The sequence below is a fragment of the Mustelus asterias genome, chromosome 19, assembly GCF_964213995.1.
Source record: "Mustelus asterias chromosome 19, sMusAst1.hap1.1, whole genome shotgun sequence".
Taxonomy (NCBI): Eukaryota; Metazoa; Chordata; class Chondrichthyes; order Carcharhiniformes; family Triakidae; genus Mustelus; species Mustelus asterias.
Genome location: NC_135819.1, coordinates 30,808,888 through 30,828,942, shown reverse-complemented (window position 1 = coordinate 30,828,942; position 20,055 = coordinate 30,808,888). Strand labels below are relative to the sequence as shown.

The following is a 20,055-nucleotide window of genomic DNA, read 5'->3' as shown; positions in this document are numbered from 1 at the left end:
AGTTTAGAGAAGATTCATTAGGCGATTCTTGGTATGTAGGGGATTTGACTTATGAGAAAAAGTTGGAGAGGTTGGACCTATAACCATTGGTGTTTAGAAGAATGAGAGATGATCTTATTGAAACATATAGAATACGGAAGGGCCTTCCCAGACAGCACGGTGGCAGTGTTAGCACTGCTGCCTCACAGCTCCAGGAACCCGGGTTCGATTCCCGGCTTGGGTCACTGTCTGTGTGGAGTTTCCACATTCTCCCCGTGTCTGCATGAGTTTCCTCCGGCTGCTCCAGTTTCCTCCCAGTCTGAAAGACGTGCTGGTTAGGGTGCATTGACCCGAACAGGCACCAGAATGTGGCGACTAGGGGAATTTCACAGTAACTTCATTGCAGTGTTAATGTAAGCCTTACTTGTGACTAATAAATAAATGAACTATATAAACTAAACTCTTGTGGGAGAATCTAGAATTCGGGGACATGGTTTAAAAATAGAGGCGCCCATTGAAGGCAGAGATGAGCAAGAATTTGCTGTCTGGAAGGGTGGCCAATCTTTGGAATTCTCTTCCCCAGAGCGCAGTGGAGGCTGGGTCATTGACCATGTGAAAGGTCAAGTGGGGCAGATTGATCAAGAAGGGAGTCGGGGGTTGGGGAGGTGAGGTTGGTGGGAGTGGGGAGGGGGACAGGCAGGAGAATGGAGTTAAGGTCAGGTTGAATGGCGGAGCAGATGCAAGGAACTTAATGGCCAACTCCTGCTCAGAGTTCTTGAGTTATTTAACCAGCAACCCAGAGGTCGTGAGTTCAAATGTCACCACAGCAGGTTGTGAAATTGAATATAATTAATCTGGTGCATTGTGGGGTTAGTCTGTAAATCTGACCACGAGAAGCTGCCAGGTTGTCCACAGGACACTAATGTTCCTCAGGGAACATCACTGTCACCCTCTACTGGCTCTCATGTTACTCACAATCATTCATGTAGTATAAGATTGAAATGCTCTTGGGATTTAAAATATTTCCTTGCCTGCTTCACCTGGAACCCAAGAACAAAAAAAAAATCAATCATTTTGTTGGATGAAGGGACATGGGGCAAAGATGAATAAATAGAATCACGGTGCAAACTAGTCATGATCAAATTGAATGGGACAGCAGGACTGGAGGGGCTGAATGGCATACTCCTGCTTCTGCTGCTCCAGGCCTGAGTTATAGGGTGAAGTGTACCACTGGACACAAGTGTAATTTCCAACTGAACCACTTGTACATTGCGGAGTGTTGATCACATGTTGCCTCTCATTCAGACTTACATTGTCACCTTCACTCCTGAGCTTCCAAAAAGGTTGAATGTAGAACCAGGAACCTTCGTTTCCAGAAATATCCAAAGAGACCCTCATTGCGTTCTTCTCCAGCAGAGCGGGGAGTCTCTTGTTGACGGTGAGGTACTTGTTGCTTTTAATATGCAGTAACTACAGCCAAAATTACAGAAAGACATCAAATAACAAACCATCACTTTTATCCAAAGACAACTTGTTTACATATTCTTTCTTCTCGATCCTCCGACTCTACCCTCTTACCCATTCCTCTAATTCCCTTCATCCACACTTAGCAGCCGTGCCTTCAGCCATCTAGGCCTCCAGATTCCCTTCCGAAACCCCCATTCTTCTCCACCCCTCTTTCGTACTTAAACTACCCTTTGGACCAAGCTTCTAATCCTCCCTCTTAACTCTCCTTCTCCAGCTCAGTGCTCACTGGTGTCTCATTGCGGTCTCTGTAAGGCCCATTCCAGACCAAAATATTAAGGAGCATCACACAGGAGGTTACTCTCGAACCTGGTGACGATGGTGGATTGGCCTCAGTGAATCAGCAGATGGATTACTCCTCTCTGAGTACTCAGCCTCTCAGCCAGGTGACAATATAGCTGCTTTAATCCAATATTTAAAAATGTGGTGATATCCACAAGATGCTGATAGCCAATTCCGTGATAGTGAGCTGTCAGGATGGATGGTGGGTGAATCCCTACGGTGCAGAAAGAGGCCATTCAGCCCATCAAGCCTGCACTGACAACAATCCCACCCAGACCCTATCCCTGTAACCCCACGTATTTACCCTGCTAATCCCCCTGACATTAAGGGTCAATTTAGCATGGCCAATGCACCCAACCCACACATTTTTGGACTGTGGGAGAAAACCGGAGCACCTGGAGGAATCCCACACAGACACGGGGAGAATGTGCAAACTCCACACAGACAGACACACAAGCCGGGAATCGAACCCGGGTCCCTGGTGCTGTGAGGCAGAAGTGCTAACCACTGTGGCACCGTGCCGCCCACCGGGTTCTATCTTGTATGGAACAGCCATCACCTGTCACATGTGGGCTTAAGCCCGGATGTCACCCAGCCCTCGCTGCGGGTTGGTGGGGCAGCTTTGCTATTGGAAGAATTGTGAATGGGAGTGAAAAGGCCACAAAATTGTCAGCAAACAGCCGCCCCGCCCGAGCCACAAAGCTGCCGGGTTAATGGTGCTCTCACCTGAATGACATTGCTGTACTTCACAACCTCTCCGAGCAGCTTCTTGTTCTCAGTTTCATTCTGTTTCTGTTCCAGTTCCGCTGCTTGCTGTAAAACACATCCGCTCAGTTTCAAAGTTACCTTCACTGAACACTCCCAAAAGCAAGGACTGTGAAAACCCCCAGCACACCAGGTCCATACTCCATCTCTTAAAGAGATACCAGTCCCATTCCTCCGCTCTTTCCACAGAGCCCTGCAATATGTTTCACTCATTCATGGGACATGGGGTGTCGCTGGCTGGGCAGCATTTATTCCCCATCCTGAGTTGCCCTTGTTTAGAGGGCAGTTGAGAATCACCCACATTGCTGTGGCTCTGGAGTCACATGTAGGCCAGACCGGGTAAGGACGGCAGATTTCCTTCCCTAAAGGACATTAGTGAATCAGATGGGTTTTTCCCACAATCGACAATGGTTTCATGGTCATCAGTAGATTCTTAATTCCAGATTTTTTAAAATTGAATTCAAATTCCACCATCTGCCGTGGTGGGATTCGAACCCAGGTCCCCAACTGTTTCCTTTTCAAGTATTTGTCCAATTTAATTTGTAAAATTGCTACCAAATTCTTTTGGGCAGTGCATTCCAGATTGTTACGCTGTTCACCAATATCTATCCTTTGGACAAATGCATCAACTTACATCAGCACTGACTGAAAATCTAGAATTAAAAGTATACTACTGACCATGAAACCATTATAGATTGTTGTAAAAACCCATCTGGGTCATTAATGTCCTTTAGGGAAGGAAATCTGCCGTCCTTACCTGGTCTGGCCTACATGCGACTCCAGAGCCACTACAATGTGGTCAATTCTTAAATGCCCTCGGAAATGGTGGTCAGTTAGGAATGGGCAACAAATGCTGGCTCAACCAGCGGCATCCACATCCCATAAAATTAATTTTTAAAATCCCAGCTCTCCCTCATCACCACGTTGCCCGATTTCTACACTGTTGCCAAAAGGACATCGGAGAATCAGAATGGTTTTTACAAAACTCAGTTTCGTGGTCACCATTACTAAAACCTTACGTTTCACATTTATCAGTGGAATTTAAGTTTACCAGCTGCCGTGGTGGGATTTGAACCTGTGTCCCCAGAGCATTAGCAGAAAATGCTGGAAAATCTCAGCAGCTGCGGAGAGAGAAAGGGCCAATATTTTGAGTCTGGATGACCCTTCATCAGAACTTGGGCCACAGATGCTGTCAGACTTGCTGAGATTTTCCAGCATTTTCTGTTTTTGTATGAGATTCCAGCATCCACAGTAATTTGCTGTCATCTCCAAGGCATTACCCTGGCTCTCTGGATTCCTAGTCCAGTGACAACTACGCCACCATCTTCCCAAATAACCACAGAATCCCTACAGGAGAGAAGTGGACATTTGGCCCATCAAGTTTGCACCGACTCTCTGACAGATGGTGTTACCCAGGCCCTCTCCTGTGCAATATCCCTGTAACCCCACACATTTACCACAGCTATTCCTTCTAACCTATACATCCTGGGACACTAAGGGGCAACTTAGCATGGCCAGTCCATCTAATCTGTACATCTTTGGACTGTGGGAGGAAACCGGAGCACCCGGAGGAAACCCACGCAGACATGGGGAGAACGTGCAAACTCCGCACAGACAGTGACCCAAGCCGGGAATCGAACCCGGGTCCCTGGCACTGAGAGGCACATGAGCAGCGCTAACCATTTTGCCACCGTGCTGCCTACAGCATAGCATCATGGCTATGAGCATGGGGATGGCACTAAGTTGGCACAGAGACGAGAGCGGGCCAACAGGTTGAGTTGGCATGGATTGGGCACGGCGAGTGTGTGGAGGTTGTGAGGGCTAGAGGGCTGACTTTGTTTTCTTGTGATCATTGCAAGGGGGGGGTGAGTACCACAGTAACCTCATTGCAGTGTTGATGTAAGCCTACTTGTGACACTAATGAATAAACTTTAACGAATGATCCTTTATGGGTTACCTGTAACTTCCCCAACAATGCAGCTTCAGTGTTCCCTTGTTTTGACTGCTTTGCTTTCCAGAATTGTTTCTGAGCCGAATACCGGTTCATGGGGCAAACCTTGAAAAGGCAATCTGGGGGGAAGAGGGTAGGTGGGGGTAAAAACAAGAGAAAGCAGATAGCAGATTATACACTCAAAGACAGAAATTCCAAAAGTCTTGCTTTAAAATTGACATGATTATTTTCAAGTGGAACAGTCTGACCTGCGGCAGTCACTCTCGGCTATTTACAAAGCAATTCTCAAGAGCAGACCTTCTTTAAATTTTAATATAGGGAGATAAAAACTACTTTTCCACTCCCACATGCCCCGCTGACATTGAAGATAAGCAGTTTCTTGCTGCACCTTAACTGATATTGCTAATAGCACTCAGTTACAATACGCAGGCCACAATTACAGTTATAGCGCTGTAAACAGAGTATGAAATTCCAAGAACACAGACTCTCATTGTGTTGAGTTTAGGGCAATCCTACCCAAGGGAGGGACTGAAGCAACATTGTGTCATCCATTATAACACAAATGGAGCAAATACATTTCACAGGAATTCAACCTGGATCTAATGTTGGGAAGTGCTTGCACCTTCTTTCCTGCCCATGTCTAACGCCAATAAAACCAAACATGTCTGGGCAGCTACACGAAAAACAGGTCGATACAGCATCACAAGATAGGATTGTGAGAACCAGAACAGACCACTTAATCCCCCCTTGCGTCTGTTCCACTACTCAATGGGATTCTCAGCATTTAAAACTGACAATGGGTCGAACATCAATTGCACTTTTGCAGACAAGAATTGCAAACTCTGAAAGACGTGCTGGTTGGGTGGATTGGCCGTGCTAAATTCTCCCTCAGTGTACCCGAACAGGCACCGGAATGTGGCGACCAGGGGATTTTCACAGTAATTTCATTGCCGTGTTAATGTAAGCCTGCTTGCGATACTAATAAATAACTTTAAACTTCAACCACGTTTTGCATATGTAAAACTTCAGAGATGGCTCACCATGGCTTTATAACTGATTTATTAATAACAATATTTTTATATGTACAAACAAGGATGTAAGAAGTTTAACAACACCAGGTTAAAGTCCAACAGGTTTATTTGGTAGCAAAAGCCACACAAGCTTTCGGAGCTCCAAGCCCCTTCTTCAGGTGAGTGGGAATTCTGTTCACACACAGAGACTGAGGCACATGTCCACTCTCTACACTTCCCTGGCTCCAACCCAGGTTCCACACCCCCCAGGACGTGCGTTCTTGCTCCTGATTGGCTCAGCTTCCAGCTCTACCTCTCTATAGGGTCCAGCCCAATCACATGGCTCTCAGAGATCACCGCCTTAAAGGGGCCATGTTACCACAACGTGTAACAATGTTTGCAAATTTCACTAAACACTGCCCCCTTGTGCAAGCGTGCTCCCCCAACAAACAGAAATAACCTGGATAAATTCGATCAGTTTAAAGGGTGTGAAACGAGCACAAAGTAAGCCAACTTAAGACAGCAACGTCCTGCGGCCCGAGGTTACCTGAAAGATGCCAGACCCAGTTTTGGGTCTTACCATTTTTCAGGTACACCTGGTGTAGAGACTGTCCAAGCCCTGATGGAAATCTGAAGCTCAATGCGGTGAGAAACCCAGGAGAAATATCATCACGGACATTCCCACAATCGATTCTTACCCCCTATTTTCTTTCAACACTTCTGGTCATTTGTTTTACAAAATGGCAATGAGATGAAAACCAATCTTCTGGATGGTTTCCAGAATCATCCAATCAGGTACCACAGAGCCTGCCTTTCCAATTGGCTGCAAGGATGGGTTGGGCAACCAATGGCGGCAGCATGGAGGGAGGGGGGGACTGTTAGAGGGCAGAGGTCACGTTATGCAATCTGCAGGGCAGCACGGTGGCACAGTGGTTAGCACTGCTGCCTCACAGCACCAGGGACCCGGATGCCTGGCTTGGGTCACTGTCTGTGTGGAGTTTGCACGTTCTCCCCGTGTCTGCGTGGGTTTTCTCCGGGTGCTCTGGTTTCCTCCCACACTCCAAAGCTGTGCTGGTTAGGTGAGTGGCCATACTAAATTCCCCTTAGTGAGTAGCTAGGGTAAATACATGGGGTTATGGGGATAGGGTCTGGGTGGGATTGTTGTCGGTGCAGACTCGATGGGCCAAATGGCCTCCTTCTGCACTGTACGATTCTATGATTCCAATACGTCTAACCAGAGTTGGCAATCCAATCTTGGCAGCAACGTACGACATGTGGAAGGGTGATATGTAGATGATGAACTTAACATTTGGTGTTAGGTGCTCTAGCTGACACTGGGTGGCCATGAGCTTAGCAGGCATCCTTCTTCAGAGAATTGCTCCACCAACTCCATTATAACCTCGAAAGACCTCATTACCACTCTTCACTCACCCCTGCCTCCCCCCACTCTGCCCTTACAAGGAGCTAGCCAAGAACCACAGCAGCTGATGCAAGCAGCTTGATATTCATTGATTTAAAATGGGTGAGTGGCCCACGGAGATGCGACAGGCACCAACAACTCAACCAACCATAGCTCAGTGATAACATTGACATCCAAGTAAAAAGGTCACGGATTCAGAGCCATGAGCGCAGAAATCCAGGCTGGCACTCTTGTGCGGTACTGAGCGAGTGCCGCACTGTCGGAGGTACACTCTTTTCAATAAGAAATTAAGCCAAGGCCCCATCTGCCCTCTTTCTTACTGGCACTGTTTTGCAAAAGAGCAGAGGGGTTCTTCCTTGAGCTAGGGTCAATATTTATCTCCAAAACCAATCACGAAAGCAGCTGATCTGGGTCATCGTCACACTGCTGTTTGTGGGAGCTTGCTGTGCGCAAATTGGCTGTGGTGTTCCCGACACGACAACAGTGGCTTCACTTCACAAAGTGGCTGCAGAACGGTTGGGGTCTTCCCGAGGTTGTAGAAGGAGTTGTCTAAAGGCAAATCCATCTCCACCTTTCCTCAAGCACGAGGCTCAATGCATGCCTGCCTTGGGTTTCCCCATTCCCAATGGCAATGTGCCAAAGACAAGCCGTAACCAGCTTTTACCCAGTAATGCCCGCAGGGGCTGAGTGTTCCACTTCCCAGAAAGATGTTGCTCCTGGATCATGTTACACTGCTCTGTCAGAACAATGAGCAGGGTGGCTGGAGGAAGAAAGACTTAGTTATACTGGTTACAGGTCATTGAGAACAATGGCATTCTCTAACTCAGCCTGTCTATACACATTCCAGTGATTGGTCCCTCCCTCCCTATAGTCACGTGAGGGGCTGCGCTCTCACATTGTATATTTTTATAACACATATATAGATCCACTCACTGCTGTTTCTAATATTTTTCAAACTGATGAAAGACTTTTAAATTGGCTGGCACTGTCTATCACCCCGGAACATAAGCAGGGACTTGGCAGTTTTAGGAACCTCTCTATCTCTGCGGAGCCACCAAGACTTCCCCTGGGGACTGTACAGCACAACTTCAATGAGAACTATACAAAGGTCATCTGTACTTTATAACCCAGGCTGGCCAGGAGGGGACGGGTCATCTGCTGAGACAAAGGCCCCACAACCTTCCCCTCAATTCCTAATGACCAAGACATCAAACATCCTTTGGAACCCAGATGTTAGAAACACATCGTTTGTCAAAGATGGTGGAGAGGTGGGAGTCATGTGACATGGGCCACTGGCTTATGGAGTAAGTAATATTGTCTTGCTGAACAGGAAAGCTCAGCCTGCTGTTTAGTATCTGACTAGCTGGCCACACCAAAGGAGCTCTGGCCCAAATTGGATGTCTGGCCGCATCTACACTGCTTCAGCTGGGAGTTCTAAGCCATTCCCTACAAGATTGATTCATCTCTGCGCGCTTAGCTCATCGGAAAAGTAAATTATCCAGCATTGGTTTTCAACCTGTTGACCTCCATGAAAGAATGTCTCATTGGACTTCTGGACTCTGGAACCCAAGGGAACCAATCATTATTTTCTCTGTGATCTCCATACCGTAAAACTTTCTTCTCTCTATCCGTGTCTTTACTGTCCGAGTGTAGAGGCGATCTTGTGATCCGCCTCCTGCGTTATGAGTGTGTGCAAATAAACTAACCCTCTGAGTTTATCCCATCTTGAGATTGCTGTGGGATTGTTAATAGAAGATTGGATCACACCGAAACTGAGGGGTTAGGAAATATAAAGAGGGAAGCAAATCAAAACATCTTTCTCTTTCTGGATGGGTGGTGTGAGGAGAAATGAGTGCTGTGTAAATTATATAACAATCAACAGCAAGCAGGATCTCACAGCAGGGAATTGCATCCTACTCCATTATGGTACAATGCCCAGTGTTGAATGCTGCTAAATGGTGCACAAATATACTGACCATTCAGGCAACTCCAAATAGCACAAGCAGCATAAATACATCTGAAGGAGAGTAATATAAAACGTATAGTATAAAAGCCCCTCATTTTAAATTTACTATAATAAGTAGACTAGGTTAAGGTAAAGATTACAAGGTGCCTCATATATAAGGATTCACCATGTGCCTAATACAATATGCAAAGGTATTGTCTGTATAACCACAATTTAAGCAAGTGTTATGAAATTAAACTGTGTTCTTAATGTGTTTTGTAAACCTTGGCCAATAGGCCATCTAACTGCTCAGCATGATGAGAAATAGACAGTAGTAGACAGACCACATTCTTTGGAGACAATGGAGTACAGAGAGAGCAGTTCTCCTTATCAGCTTGGGTCAGGCAGCTGCAAGTTAATCAGGGCTTTGGAATGTATGGGAGTGCATTAGCTCATGGTTAACGAGGTTGGTACGGATTCTCATGCTGATAATGGGACTGGACATAGGGAATTAACGGCCCTTACCAACTAAAATTTGCAGGTGATAGCAATATCTTCGAATCTACCGGATTTATGTAGTTGGGTTTCCGAGTAATGAGGGAAGAACTTTCAGATGCAATGGACTAATGAGCTCCTAATCAAAACCTGCCAAAACATGGAATGTATTCAAGAGGAGGCTGGATGTAGCCTTTGAGGTGAATGGGATCAAAGGTTATGGGGAAAAAGAAGAATTAGGCTATTGAGTTGGATGATCAACCATGATCATAATGAATGGTGGAGAAGGCTCAAAGGGCCAAACGGCCTCCTCCTGATCCTATCTTCTATGTTTCTTCTATGCTGGCAGGGCGAGCATCATTGGCTAAGGTAATAATGTGTAATATTGTAATTGGACCCTCCAGTTTAGATGACAAACTGGGTGGGAAATCGAAGTGTTGAGAGAGTATATCAATCTCACACTAGTACTGTTACGGCAGAAAGGGTAGCCGGTGCTTGCTGACTATCTTTTCTTCTGATGCATGCATTAGCAATAAACTTCTTTTCACTCTTTAACTACATGCTGTCTTTCGCGGTCTTTTTGTTGGTTGAATTTGGCTGACTCCCCCAGAGGGAAACCCCGGAAATTTCCTCTGACAATGCCATATTGTTTCAGCTCAGCCAACACGCAGGAATATAAACGGCACATTCTAGTTATGTTTGTGAATGAATCGCTTATCTTTTCAAGATGGTAATTTCTAAACTTATTTCAGGCCAGTTTTGAGTTACTCGAGAGGTTGTTTTTGCAACGCAATTACACGCTCGTCCCAGCGGTGAGGGCCATCTGCAAGATTCACTGCAGCATTTCAAGGCTCCTTCGAATGTACCTCCCAAACCTGTGCCTACCTGGAGGCACAAGGACAGCGGGCACATGGGAACACCAGCACCCATCAAGTTCCCAATTACCCCTCGAGACATTGGTGATGACCCACAGCAATGTGGTTGACTCTTAACTGCTCCTTGAAATGGCCGAGCAAGCCACTCAGTTCAGGGGCAGTTAGCGATGGGCAATAAGTGCCAGCTTTGCCAATGACACTCGCATCCCGTGATTTAATATAAAAAGAAAATCAGAGAGCATTTAAGGGTCAACCACACGGTTGTGGGTCTGGACTCTCATGGAGCCAGACCGGGTAAGGACAGCAGATTTCCTTCCCTAAAGGACATTAGTGAACCAGGTTTTTACAACAATTAATGATAAGTTTATTGGTCACCATCACTTAGACTGTCTTTATATTCCAGATTTTAAATTGAATTTAAATTCCAGAGCTTTTTATTTATTGTCACATGTATTGGGATGCAGTAAAAAGTATTGTTTCTATACAGACCAAGCTTACTGTTCATAGAGTACACAGGGGAGAAGGAAAGGAGAGAGCCTAAGTCTCTGAATTCCGAATCTAGTGACATTGCCAACGTATCCCCACTAATGCATTTTCCGCCCCCACCCCCATCTTCCATTTGTCTCTGCGTGTTCATCCCTCAAATTAGTTTAAAATTCAGTACGAACGATAATCTATTGTAACGCGTTGAATAGACAAAGGTTCCACATTTTCCATGTATTCCAAAATCCCTGGTTCACCCACAGCAGGAATGCAGCTGATAGGCACCTTCTTCCCAGAAGGATGCGTCATAAAAGTCTGAAAAAGGGGGTAAACTGCATTTGTCTTTTCAGTGCCCCCCGCACCACAATCACACACTCCCCCGGCGCTGCCCGAGGGTCTCCCCCCACTCCCCACCCCCCCGGCGCTGCCCGGGGGTCTCTCCCCCTGGCCCTGCCCGAAGGTCTCTCACCCTGGCACTGCCCGAGGGTCTCTCTCCCCTGGCACTGCCCGAGGGTCTCTCTCTCCTGGCACTGCCCGAGGGTCTCTCTCCCCTGGCACTGCCCGAGGGTCTCTCTCCCCTGGTGATGTCCGAGGGTCTCTTCCCCCCTGGCGCCACACGCCAGTGTCTGCCACATTTTTCAGGCTGTCGTGAGATTTGAACCAGATACCAGAGGATTTTCACCAAGCTGCATGCAACATTCAGAGACAGCAATGAGCTGGAAACTTTGGCATGAAGGAGAGTAATATTTAAACTCAGGGTGTGTCACACATCTGAAAATGATCAGCGAGGCAGTAGGGGAGTCTTGGGAATGTGTAATCTGCTTTCTCAGCGCACCAGGATCCAGAGGGGAATCACAGCTTGGAAACAAAGATGGAGCTCATGCCAAAACATTAACTTCATTGAGTGTTTGAGGAAGAAGACACAGGGGGAGCTCGCTGCTGTCAGGTAGAATGTGGAGCAGGTAAAAGGTACACAATTACATAGATACATAATTAACTGGTTTAGTTGCCTAAAGTGGTTTATTTTCTGTAAAGTGCTAAATTTGTTGTAAAGTCCTGTTTAGTTGTGTCAATTGGTATAGTTGATATAGAGTGATGAAGAATGGTGTAGTTGTTGCAGAGTGGATTTGATTTGATGTATTATTATCACATGTATTAACATAGTGAAAATAATTGTTTCTTGCGCGCTATACAGAGCATACTGTTCATAGAGAAGGAAACAAGAGAGTGTAGAATGTAGTCATAGCTAGGGTGTAGAGAAAGATCAACTTAATGCAAGGTAAGTCCATTCAAAAGTCTGACAGCAGCAGGGAAGAAGCTGTTCTTGAGTCGGTTGGTACGCGACCTCAGACTTTTGTACCTTTTTCCCGATGGAAGGAGGTGGAAGAGAGAATGTCCGGGGTGCGTGGGGTCCTTAATTATGCTGGCTGCTTTGCCGAGGCAGCGGGAAATGTAGACAGAGTCAATGGATGGGAGGCTGGTTTGCGTGATGGATTGGGCTACATTCACGACCTTTTGTAGTTTCTTGCGATCTTGGGCAGAGCAGGAGCCATACCAAGCTGTGATGCAACCAGAAAGAATGCTTTCTATGGTGCATCTGTAAAGGTTGGTGCGAGTCGTAGCTGACATGCCAAATTTCCTTAGTCTTCTGAGAAAGTAGAGGTGTTGGTGGGCTTTCTTAACTATAGTGTCAGCATGGGGGACCAGGACAGGTTGTTGGTGATCTGGACACCCAAAAACTTGAAGCTCTCGACCCTTTCTACTTGGTCCCCATTGATGTAGACAGAAGCATGTTCTCCTTTACGCTTCCTGAAGTTGATGACAATCTCCTTCGTCTTGTTGACATTGAGGGAGAGATTATTGTTGCCGCACCAGTTCACCAGATTCTCTATCCCATTCCTGTACTCTGTCTCGTCATTGTTTGCGATCCGACCCACTACGGTGGTGTCGTCAGCAAACTTGAAAATCGAATTGGAGGGGAATTTGGCTGCACAGTCAAAGGTGTATAAGGAGTATAGTAGGGGGCTGAGAGCACAGCCTTGTGGGGCACTGGTGTTAAGGATGATTGTGGAGGAGGTGTTGTTGCCTATCCTTACTGATTGTGGTCTGTGAGTTAGGAAGTTCAGGATCCAGTCGCAGAGGGAGGAGCCGAGGCCCAAGCCACGGAGTTTGGAGATGGGTTTCGTAGGAATAATGGTGTTGAAGCCTGAGCTGTAGTCAATATATAGGAGTCTGACATAGGTGTCCTTGTTATCTAGGCGTTCCAGGGTTGAGTGCAGGGCCAGGGAGATGGCGCCTGCTGTGGACCTGTTGTGGCGGTAGGCAAACTGTAGTGGATCCAGGCAGTCTGGGAGGCCGGAATTGATTCATGCCATAACTAGCCTTTCGAAGCACTTCATAATGATGGATGTCAGAGCCACCGGACGATGGTCATTAAGGCACGCTGCTTGGTTTTTCTTAAGCACCGGGATGATGTTTGTCTTTTTGAAGCAGATAGGGACCTCAGATTGTTGTAAAGAAAGGCTGAAGAGGTCTGTGAATACCCCCGCCAGCTGATCCGCGCAGGATCTGACTGCTCGTCCGGGTACCCCATCCAGGCCAGTCGCTTTCCGTGGGTTGACCTTCGAGAAAGCTGCTCCGACATCTTCAATAATGACTTCAGATACTGGTTAATCCGAGGCTTCCAGGGTGGAGGGCATGCTCTCACTGACCTAGTGCTCAAAACGGGCATAGAATGCATTGAGCTCATCAGGGAGGGGTGCGTTGGAGCCGGCAATTTTACATGCCTTCATCTTGTAGCCTGTTACGTCTTGCACACCTTGCCACAGTCGGCGGGGGTCTGCGTGGCTAGCCTGGGATTCTAGCTAGGTCCAGCACTGTCTTTTGGCATCTTTGATGGATCTTCCTTAGATCGTATCTTTTGTTGTGTATAGGTCAGGGTCGCCTGACTTGAACGCCTCAGAAATAGACTTCAGCAAGCAGTGGACATCCCTAGAAATAGGGAGGCCAGAGGAGATTACAGAGATAGGGAGGCTGGGGGAGATTACAGAGGTAGGGAGGCTGGGGGAGATTACAGAGATAGGGAGGCTGGGGGAGATTACAGAGATAGGGAGGCTGGGGGAGATTACAGAGATAGGGAGGCTGGGGGAGATTACAGAGATAGGGAGGCTGGGGGAGATTACAGAGATAGGGAGGCTGGGGGAGATTACAGAGATAGGGAGGCTCGGGGAGATTACAGAGATAGGGAGGCTGGGGGAGATTACAGAGATAGGGAGGCTGGGGGAGATTACAGAGATAGGGAGGCTGGGGGAGATTACAGAGATAGGGAGGCTCGGGGAGATTACAGAGATAGGGAGGCTCGGGGAGATTACAGAGATAGGGAGGCTGGGGGAGATTACAGAGGTAGGGAGCCGGGGGAGATTACAGAGATAGGGAGGCTAGGGGAGATTACAGAGATAGGGAGGCTCGGGGAGATTACAGAGGTAGGGAGGCTGGGGGAGATTACAGAGATAGGGAGGCTAGGGGAGATTACAGAGACAGGGAGGCTCGGGGAGATTACAGAGAGAGGGAGGCTAGGGGAGATTACAGAGGTAGGGAGGCTCGGGGAGATTACAGAGATAGGGAGGCTCGGGGAGATTACAGAGATAGGGAGGCTGGAGATTACAGAGATAGGGAGGCCGGAGGAGATTACAGAGATAGGGAGGCTGGGGGAGATTACAGAGATAGGGAGGCCGGAGGAGATTACAGAGATAGGGAGGCCGGAGGAGATTACAGAGATAGGGAGACTGGGGGAGATTACAGAGATAGGGAGGCTGGGGGAGATTACAGAGATAGGGAGGCTCGGGGAGATTACAGAGATAGGGAGGCTGGGGGAGATTACAGAGATAGGGAGGCTGGGGGAGATTACAGAGATAGGGAGGCCGGAGGAGATTACAGAGATAGGGAGGCCGGAGGAGATTACAGAGATAGGGAGGCTCGGGGAGATTACAGAGATAGGGAGGCTCGGGGAGATTACAGAGATAGGGAGGCTCGGGGAGATTACAGAGATAGGGAGGCTCGGGGAGATTACAGAGATAGAGAGGCTGGGGGAGATGACAGAGATAGGGAGGCTCGGGGAGATTACAGAGATAGGGAGGCTGGGGGAGATTACAGAGATAGGGAGGCCGGGGGAGATTACAGAGATAGGGAGGCTGGGGGAGATTACAGAGATAGGGAGGCTGGGGGAGATTACAGAGATAGGGAGGCTCGGGGAGATTACAGAGATAGAGAGGCTGGAGGAGATTACAGAGATAGGGAGGCTGGGGGAGATTACAGAGATAGGGAGGCTGGGGGAGATTACAGAGATAGGGAGGCTGGGGGAGATTACAGAGATAGGGAGGCTGGGGGAGATTACAGAGATAGGGAGGCTGGGGGAGATTACAGAGATAGGGAGGCTGGGGGAGATTACAGAGATAGGGAGGCTGGGGGAGATTACAGAGATAGGGAGGCCTGGGGGAGATTACAGAGATAGGGAGGCCTGGGGGAGATTACAGAGATAGGGAGGCTCGGGGAGATTACAGAGATAGGGAGGCCAGAGGAGATTACAGAGATAGGGAGGCTGGGGGAGATTACAGAGATAGGGAGGCTGGGGGAGATTACAGAGATAGGGAGGCTGGGGGAGATTACAGAGATAGGGAGGCTGGGGGAGATTACAGAGATAGGGAGGCCGGGGGAGATTACAGAGATAGGGAGGCTCGGGGAGATTACAGAGATAGGGAGGCTGGGGGAGATTACAGAGATAGGGAGGCTGGAGGAGATTACAGAGATAGGGAGGCTGGGGGAGATTACAGAGATAGGGAGGCTCGGGGAGATTACAGAGATAGGGAGGCTGGGGGAGATTACAGAGATAGGGAGGCTGGGGGAGATTACAGAGATAGGGAGGCCAGAGGAGATTACAGAGATAGGGAGGCTGGGGGAGGTTACAGAGGTAGGGAGGCCGGGGGAGATTACAGAGATAGGGAGGCTCGGGGAGATTACAGAGATAGGGAGGCTGGGGGAGATTACAGAGATAGGGAGGCTCGGGGAGATTACAGAGATAGGGAGGCTGGGGGAGATTACAGAGATAGGGAGGCCGGGGGAGGTTACAGAGATAGGGAGGCTGGGGGAGATTACAGAGATAGGGAGGCTGGGGGAGATTACAGAGATAGGGAGGCTCGGGGAGATTACAGAGATAGAGAGGCTGGAGGAGATTACAGAGATAGGGAGGCTGGGGGAGATTACAGAGATAGGGAGGCTGGGGGAGATTACAGAGATAGGGAGGCTGGGGGAGATTACAGAGATAGGGAGGCTGGGGGATATTACAGAGATAGGGAGGCTGGGGGAGATTACAGAGATAGGGAGGCTGGGGGAGATTACAGAGATAGGGAGGCTGGGGGAGATTACAGAGATAGGGAGGCTGGGGGAGATTACAGAGATAGGGAGGCTGGGGGAGATTACAGAGATAGGGAGGCTGGGGATTACAGAGATAGGGAGGCTGGAGGAGATTACAGAGATAGGGAGGCTGGGGGAGATTACAGAGATAGGGAGGCTGGAGGAGATTACAGAGATAGGGAGGCTGGAGGAGATTACAGAGATAGGGAGGCTGGGGGAGATTACAGAGATAGGGAGGCTGGGGGAGATTACAGAGATAGGGAGGCTGGGGGAGATTACAGAGATAGGGAGGCTGGGGGAGATTACAGAGATAGGGAGGCTGGGGGAGATTACAGAGATAGGGAGGCTGGGGGAGATTACAGAGATAGGGAGGCTGGGGGAGATTACAGAGATAGGGAGGCTGGGGGAGATTACAGAGATAGGGAGGCTGGGGGAGATTACAGAGATAGGGAGGCTGGGGGAGATTACAGAGATAGGGAGGCTGGGGGAGATTACAGAGATAGGGAGGCTGGGGGAGATTACAGAGGTAGGGAGGCTGGGGGAGATTACAGAGATAGGGAGGCTGGGGGAGATTACAGAGGTAGGGAGGCTGGGGGAGATTACAGAGATAGGGAGGCTCGGGGAAATTACAGAGATAGGGAGGCTCGGGGAGATTACAGAGGTAGGGAGGCTCGGGGAGATTACAGAGGTAGGGAGGCTCGGGGAGATTACAGAGGTAGGGAGGCTCGGGGAGATTACAGAGATAGGGAGGCTCGGGGAGATTACAGAGATAGGGAGGCTGGGGGAGATTACAGAGATAGGGAGGCTGGGGGAGATTACAGAGATAGGGAGGCTGGGGGAGATTACAGAGATAGGGAGGCTGGGGGAGATTACAGAGATAGGGAGGCTGGGGGAGATTACAGAGATAGGGAGGCTGGGGGAGATTACAGAGATAGGGAGGCTCGGGGAGATTACAGAGATAGGGAGGCTGGGGGAGATTACAGAGATAGGGAGGCTGGGGGAGATTACAGAGATAGGGAGGCCAGAGGAGATTACAGAGATAGGGTGGCCTGGGGAGATTACAGAGATAGGGAGGCTCGGGGAGATTACAGAGATAGGGAGGCTGGGGGAGATTACAGAGATAGGGAGGCTGGGGGAGATTACAGAGATAGGGAGGCCTGGGGAGATTACAGAGATAGGGAGGCTGGGGGAGATTACAGAGATAGGGAGGCTGGGGGAGATTACAGAGATAGGGAGGCTGGGGGAGATTACAGAGATAGGGAGGCTGGGGGAGATTACAGAGATAGGGAGGCTGGGGGAGATTACAGAGATAGGGAGGCTGGGGGAGATTACAGAGATAGGGAGGCTGGGGGAGATTACAGAGATAGGGAGGCCGGGGGAGATTACAGAGATAGGGAGGCTGGGGGAGATTACAGAGATAGGGAGGCTGGGGGAGATTACAGAGATAGGGAGGCCGGGGGAGATTACAGAGATAGGGAGGCTGGGGGAGATTACAGAGATAGGGAGGCTCGGGGAGATTACAGAGGTAGGGAGGCTGGGGGAGATTACAGAGATAGGGAGGCTCGGGGAGATTACAGAGATAGGGAGGCTGGGGGAGATTACAGAGATAGGGAGGCTGGTGTAAGAGTGCAGATATAGGGAAGCTTGTGGGGATTAAAGACAGCAGTCCATTTCTGCTTGGGCCTGCAAGGAGCAGGAGGTCTCTTTCTCTGTCTCTCCCTGGAGACTGCTGTTTGAGACGTGCTAGGAGAAATAGGTCGCTTTCTCTCCAGAGGCGTTCTGAAGGCTCACATACCAGCATGTAAGCCTGTGTGTTGCTAACTGACTTTGAAGAACAGTTTAAGTCTATAAGAGAAATATTGCCTGAATTGGAAGTAATAGAGATAGTTTAGCAATTAAGAATTATACCTTGTAATGTTTAAGTATTTCAATTGGTAAAAGTTAAGCTAATTCATTTTTTAAAATATATTTTTCCAATTCAATCAAATCCAGTCCAATTCAGAGTCTCAACAAATTGAGACATTTCCGATCCAAGTTGACAAGACAGGGCTCTCACCTCCTGTCTTGGGCCTGATCTACATCAGCCAAGCTGATTGGAGTAGGTGCAGACTCACCTCCTCCAAGGCTTGATCTCATTTGCATCTTAGCCAAAAGGCCGAGATGCCGCTTTTAAAAATTGCTTCATATGAAAATGAAGCTTAAGTGCAACCTAATGACCTCAACCAAGTGCAGCATCCTCTTCATACTACACTTGATCTTAGCCAAAAGGCCGAGAAGCGAAAGTTAAGCGAATTCATTTGTTATAGTTAAACTATAAATAAAGTTTGTTTTGATATAAGTTCCTAGTGTGTCAACAGAATCACATCTGGAGCGAAACACCTTATCCTCACACTAATGCCAAAATAGAAAAGCTGTTGGGACTGAGCTGGGCTTCATAACATACTTTGGGGTTTCTGCTCTGATACCGTAACACTCACATCTATTGATGGGGGAGACAGAAGGTGGGGATGGTGAGAAAAATGGGTCATGGTAGATAAGAGAAGTGTGGATTATTCTGGAAGAGTGAATAGTTTTGGCCAAGGGGAATAGGACCCAATAATGCCCAATGTAAACCAGTCAGATCAGATGAGCGAATAAGCCACTTGCCATATCCACTTTACAGATAATTTCCCGCATCTGAACAAGATAACTGACATTTAGCTAGTACAATGAAACTGCACCATTCTTTGGAACATGTGGTCGGTACAGCCTCGATGGGCTGAATGGCCTCCTCCTGCTCTGTAGGGATTCTATGACATCATTCTATGACGTCTGTAAGTAGAAACCTAAAACAATGAGGAAGATCCTCAAACCAAAAACTTGTCAGCAAATTTGACAAAACCAAGAGTCTTTTTTAATGGATAGCTATCTTCCTTTTTAAACTTATATTTAAATGAATCGGAAAATGAGATCCTTCACTGAAAGGTACCCTCTGACTCTGTGCTGGAGAGGGCGCGGAGGAGATTCACCAGGACGCTGCCTGGGCCAGAGCGTTTCAACTATGATGAGAGGCTGGTTAGGCTGGGCTTGTTTACCTTAGAGCAGAGAACTCTGGGAGGGGGGGGTGCTTGAGGTGTATATCGTCATGAGGGGTATGAACAGGGCAGATAGGAAGCAGCCGTTCCCCCGAGTTGGAGGGTCAGTAATAAGTGGGGGTAATTTTAAGGTGAGGGGCAGGAGGTTGCGAGAGGATTTGGGGCAATGGTTTTTCACCCTGGGGGCGGTGGGAGTCTGGGACTCTCTGCCTGGGAGGAGAGTGGAGGGAGGGAAATGTCACAACCTTTATAAAGTACGTGGATAAGGACTAAAATCAAGGCCACGGGCCAAGTGCTGGAACGTGGGATTAGTATAGAATTAGTGTACTTGGTGCAGACTCGATGGGCCGAAGGGCCTCTTCTGTACTGGAGGACTCAAATTTCATCTTTGAAAACTCTCCTTTGAAGTATGGGTTCAACTTGTTTGCAAAAACCCAAATGTGCCACATTTACATTAGCGAGAAGGACTGTGTAAATTATTAATAGACACAAACCACAAAAGACAGGAACCGTTAGTAAAAACAGGTGGTTTCGCTGCCAAATGATGGCCTTGTCTGATTATTAGCGAATGCTCTATTTAAAGAATCATTCTGTAATTCATAAACTGTACAGTACCTCAATCATGTATAAAACATCTCCGAGAATTCTTTCCTCTAACTCAGCCAAAGGACTATTCAACATAATGAAGGAACCAGCAGATCCAACACATTGTCACTAACATCTGGCCAAGGCCAGTCAGCTTCCTGGAGATGGTTGCAATCACCACCCATCAGTCATGGGTTGATGGGTAGTAAGTTGGCCTCTTGAATCGGCTCATGGCTTCCAGTCCAGCTTCGGGATTGG

General features: G+C 48.2%; 1 protein-coding gene and 1 non-coding gene across 6 annotated transcripts in view; both read right to left on the bottom strand.

Moving 5' to 3' along the window:
* itpr2 (inositol 1,4,5-trisphosphate receptor, type 2) overlaps positions 1–20,055 on the bottom strand; it is a 252,424-nt gene that overhangs the window by 178,400 nt on the left and 53,969 nt on the right. For all 5 annotated transcript variants that reach the window (XM_078235257.1, XM_078235259.1, XM_078235258.1 and 2 more), the window contains exons 3-5: positions 4,508–4,620; positions 2,512–2,598; positions 1,291–1,449 (exon numbers count right to left, since the gene is read on the bottom strand). In XM_078235257.1, the coding sequence (XP_078091383.1) occupies positions 1,291–1,449; positions 2,512–2,598; positions 4,508–4,620 (359 nt within the window). The remainder of the gene's footprint in view (positions 1–1,290; positions 1,450–2,511; positions 2,599–4,507; positions 4,621–20,055) is intronic.
* LOC144508163 (U2 spliceosomal RNA) lies at positions 18,225–18,419 on the bottom strand. Its single transcript, XR_013500238.1, has one exon. It is a non-coding gene; the product is annotated as a U2 spliceosomal RNA (small nuclear RNA).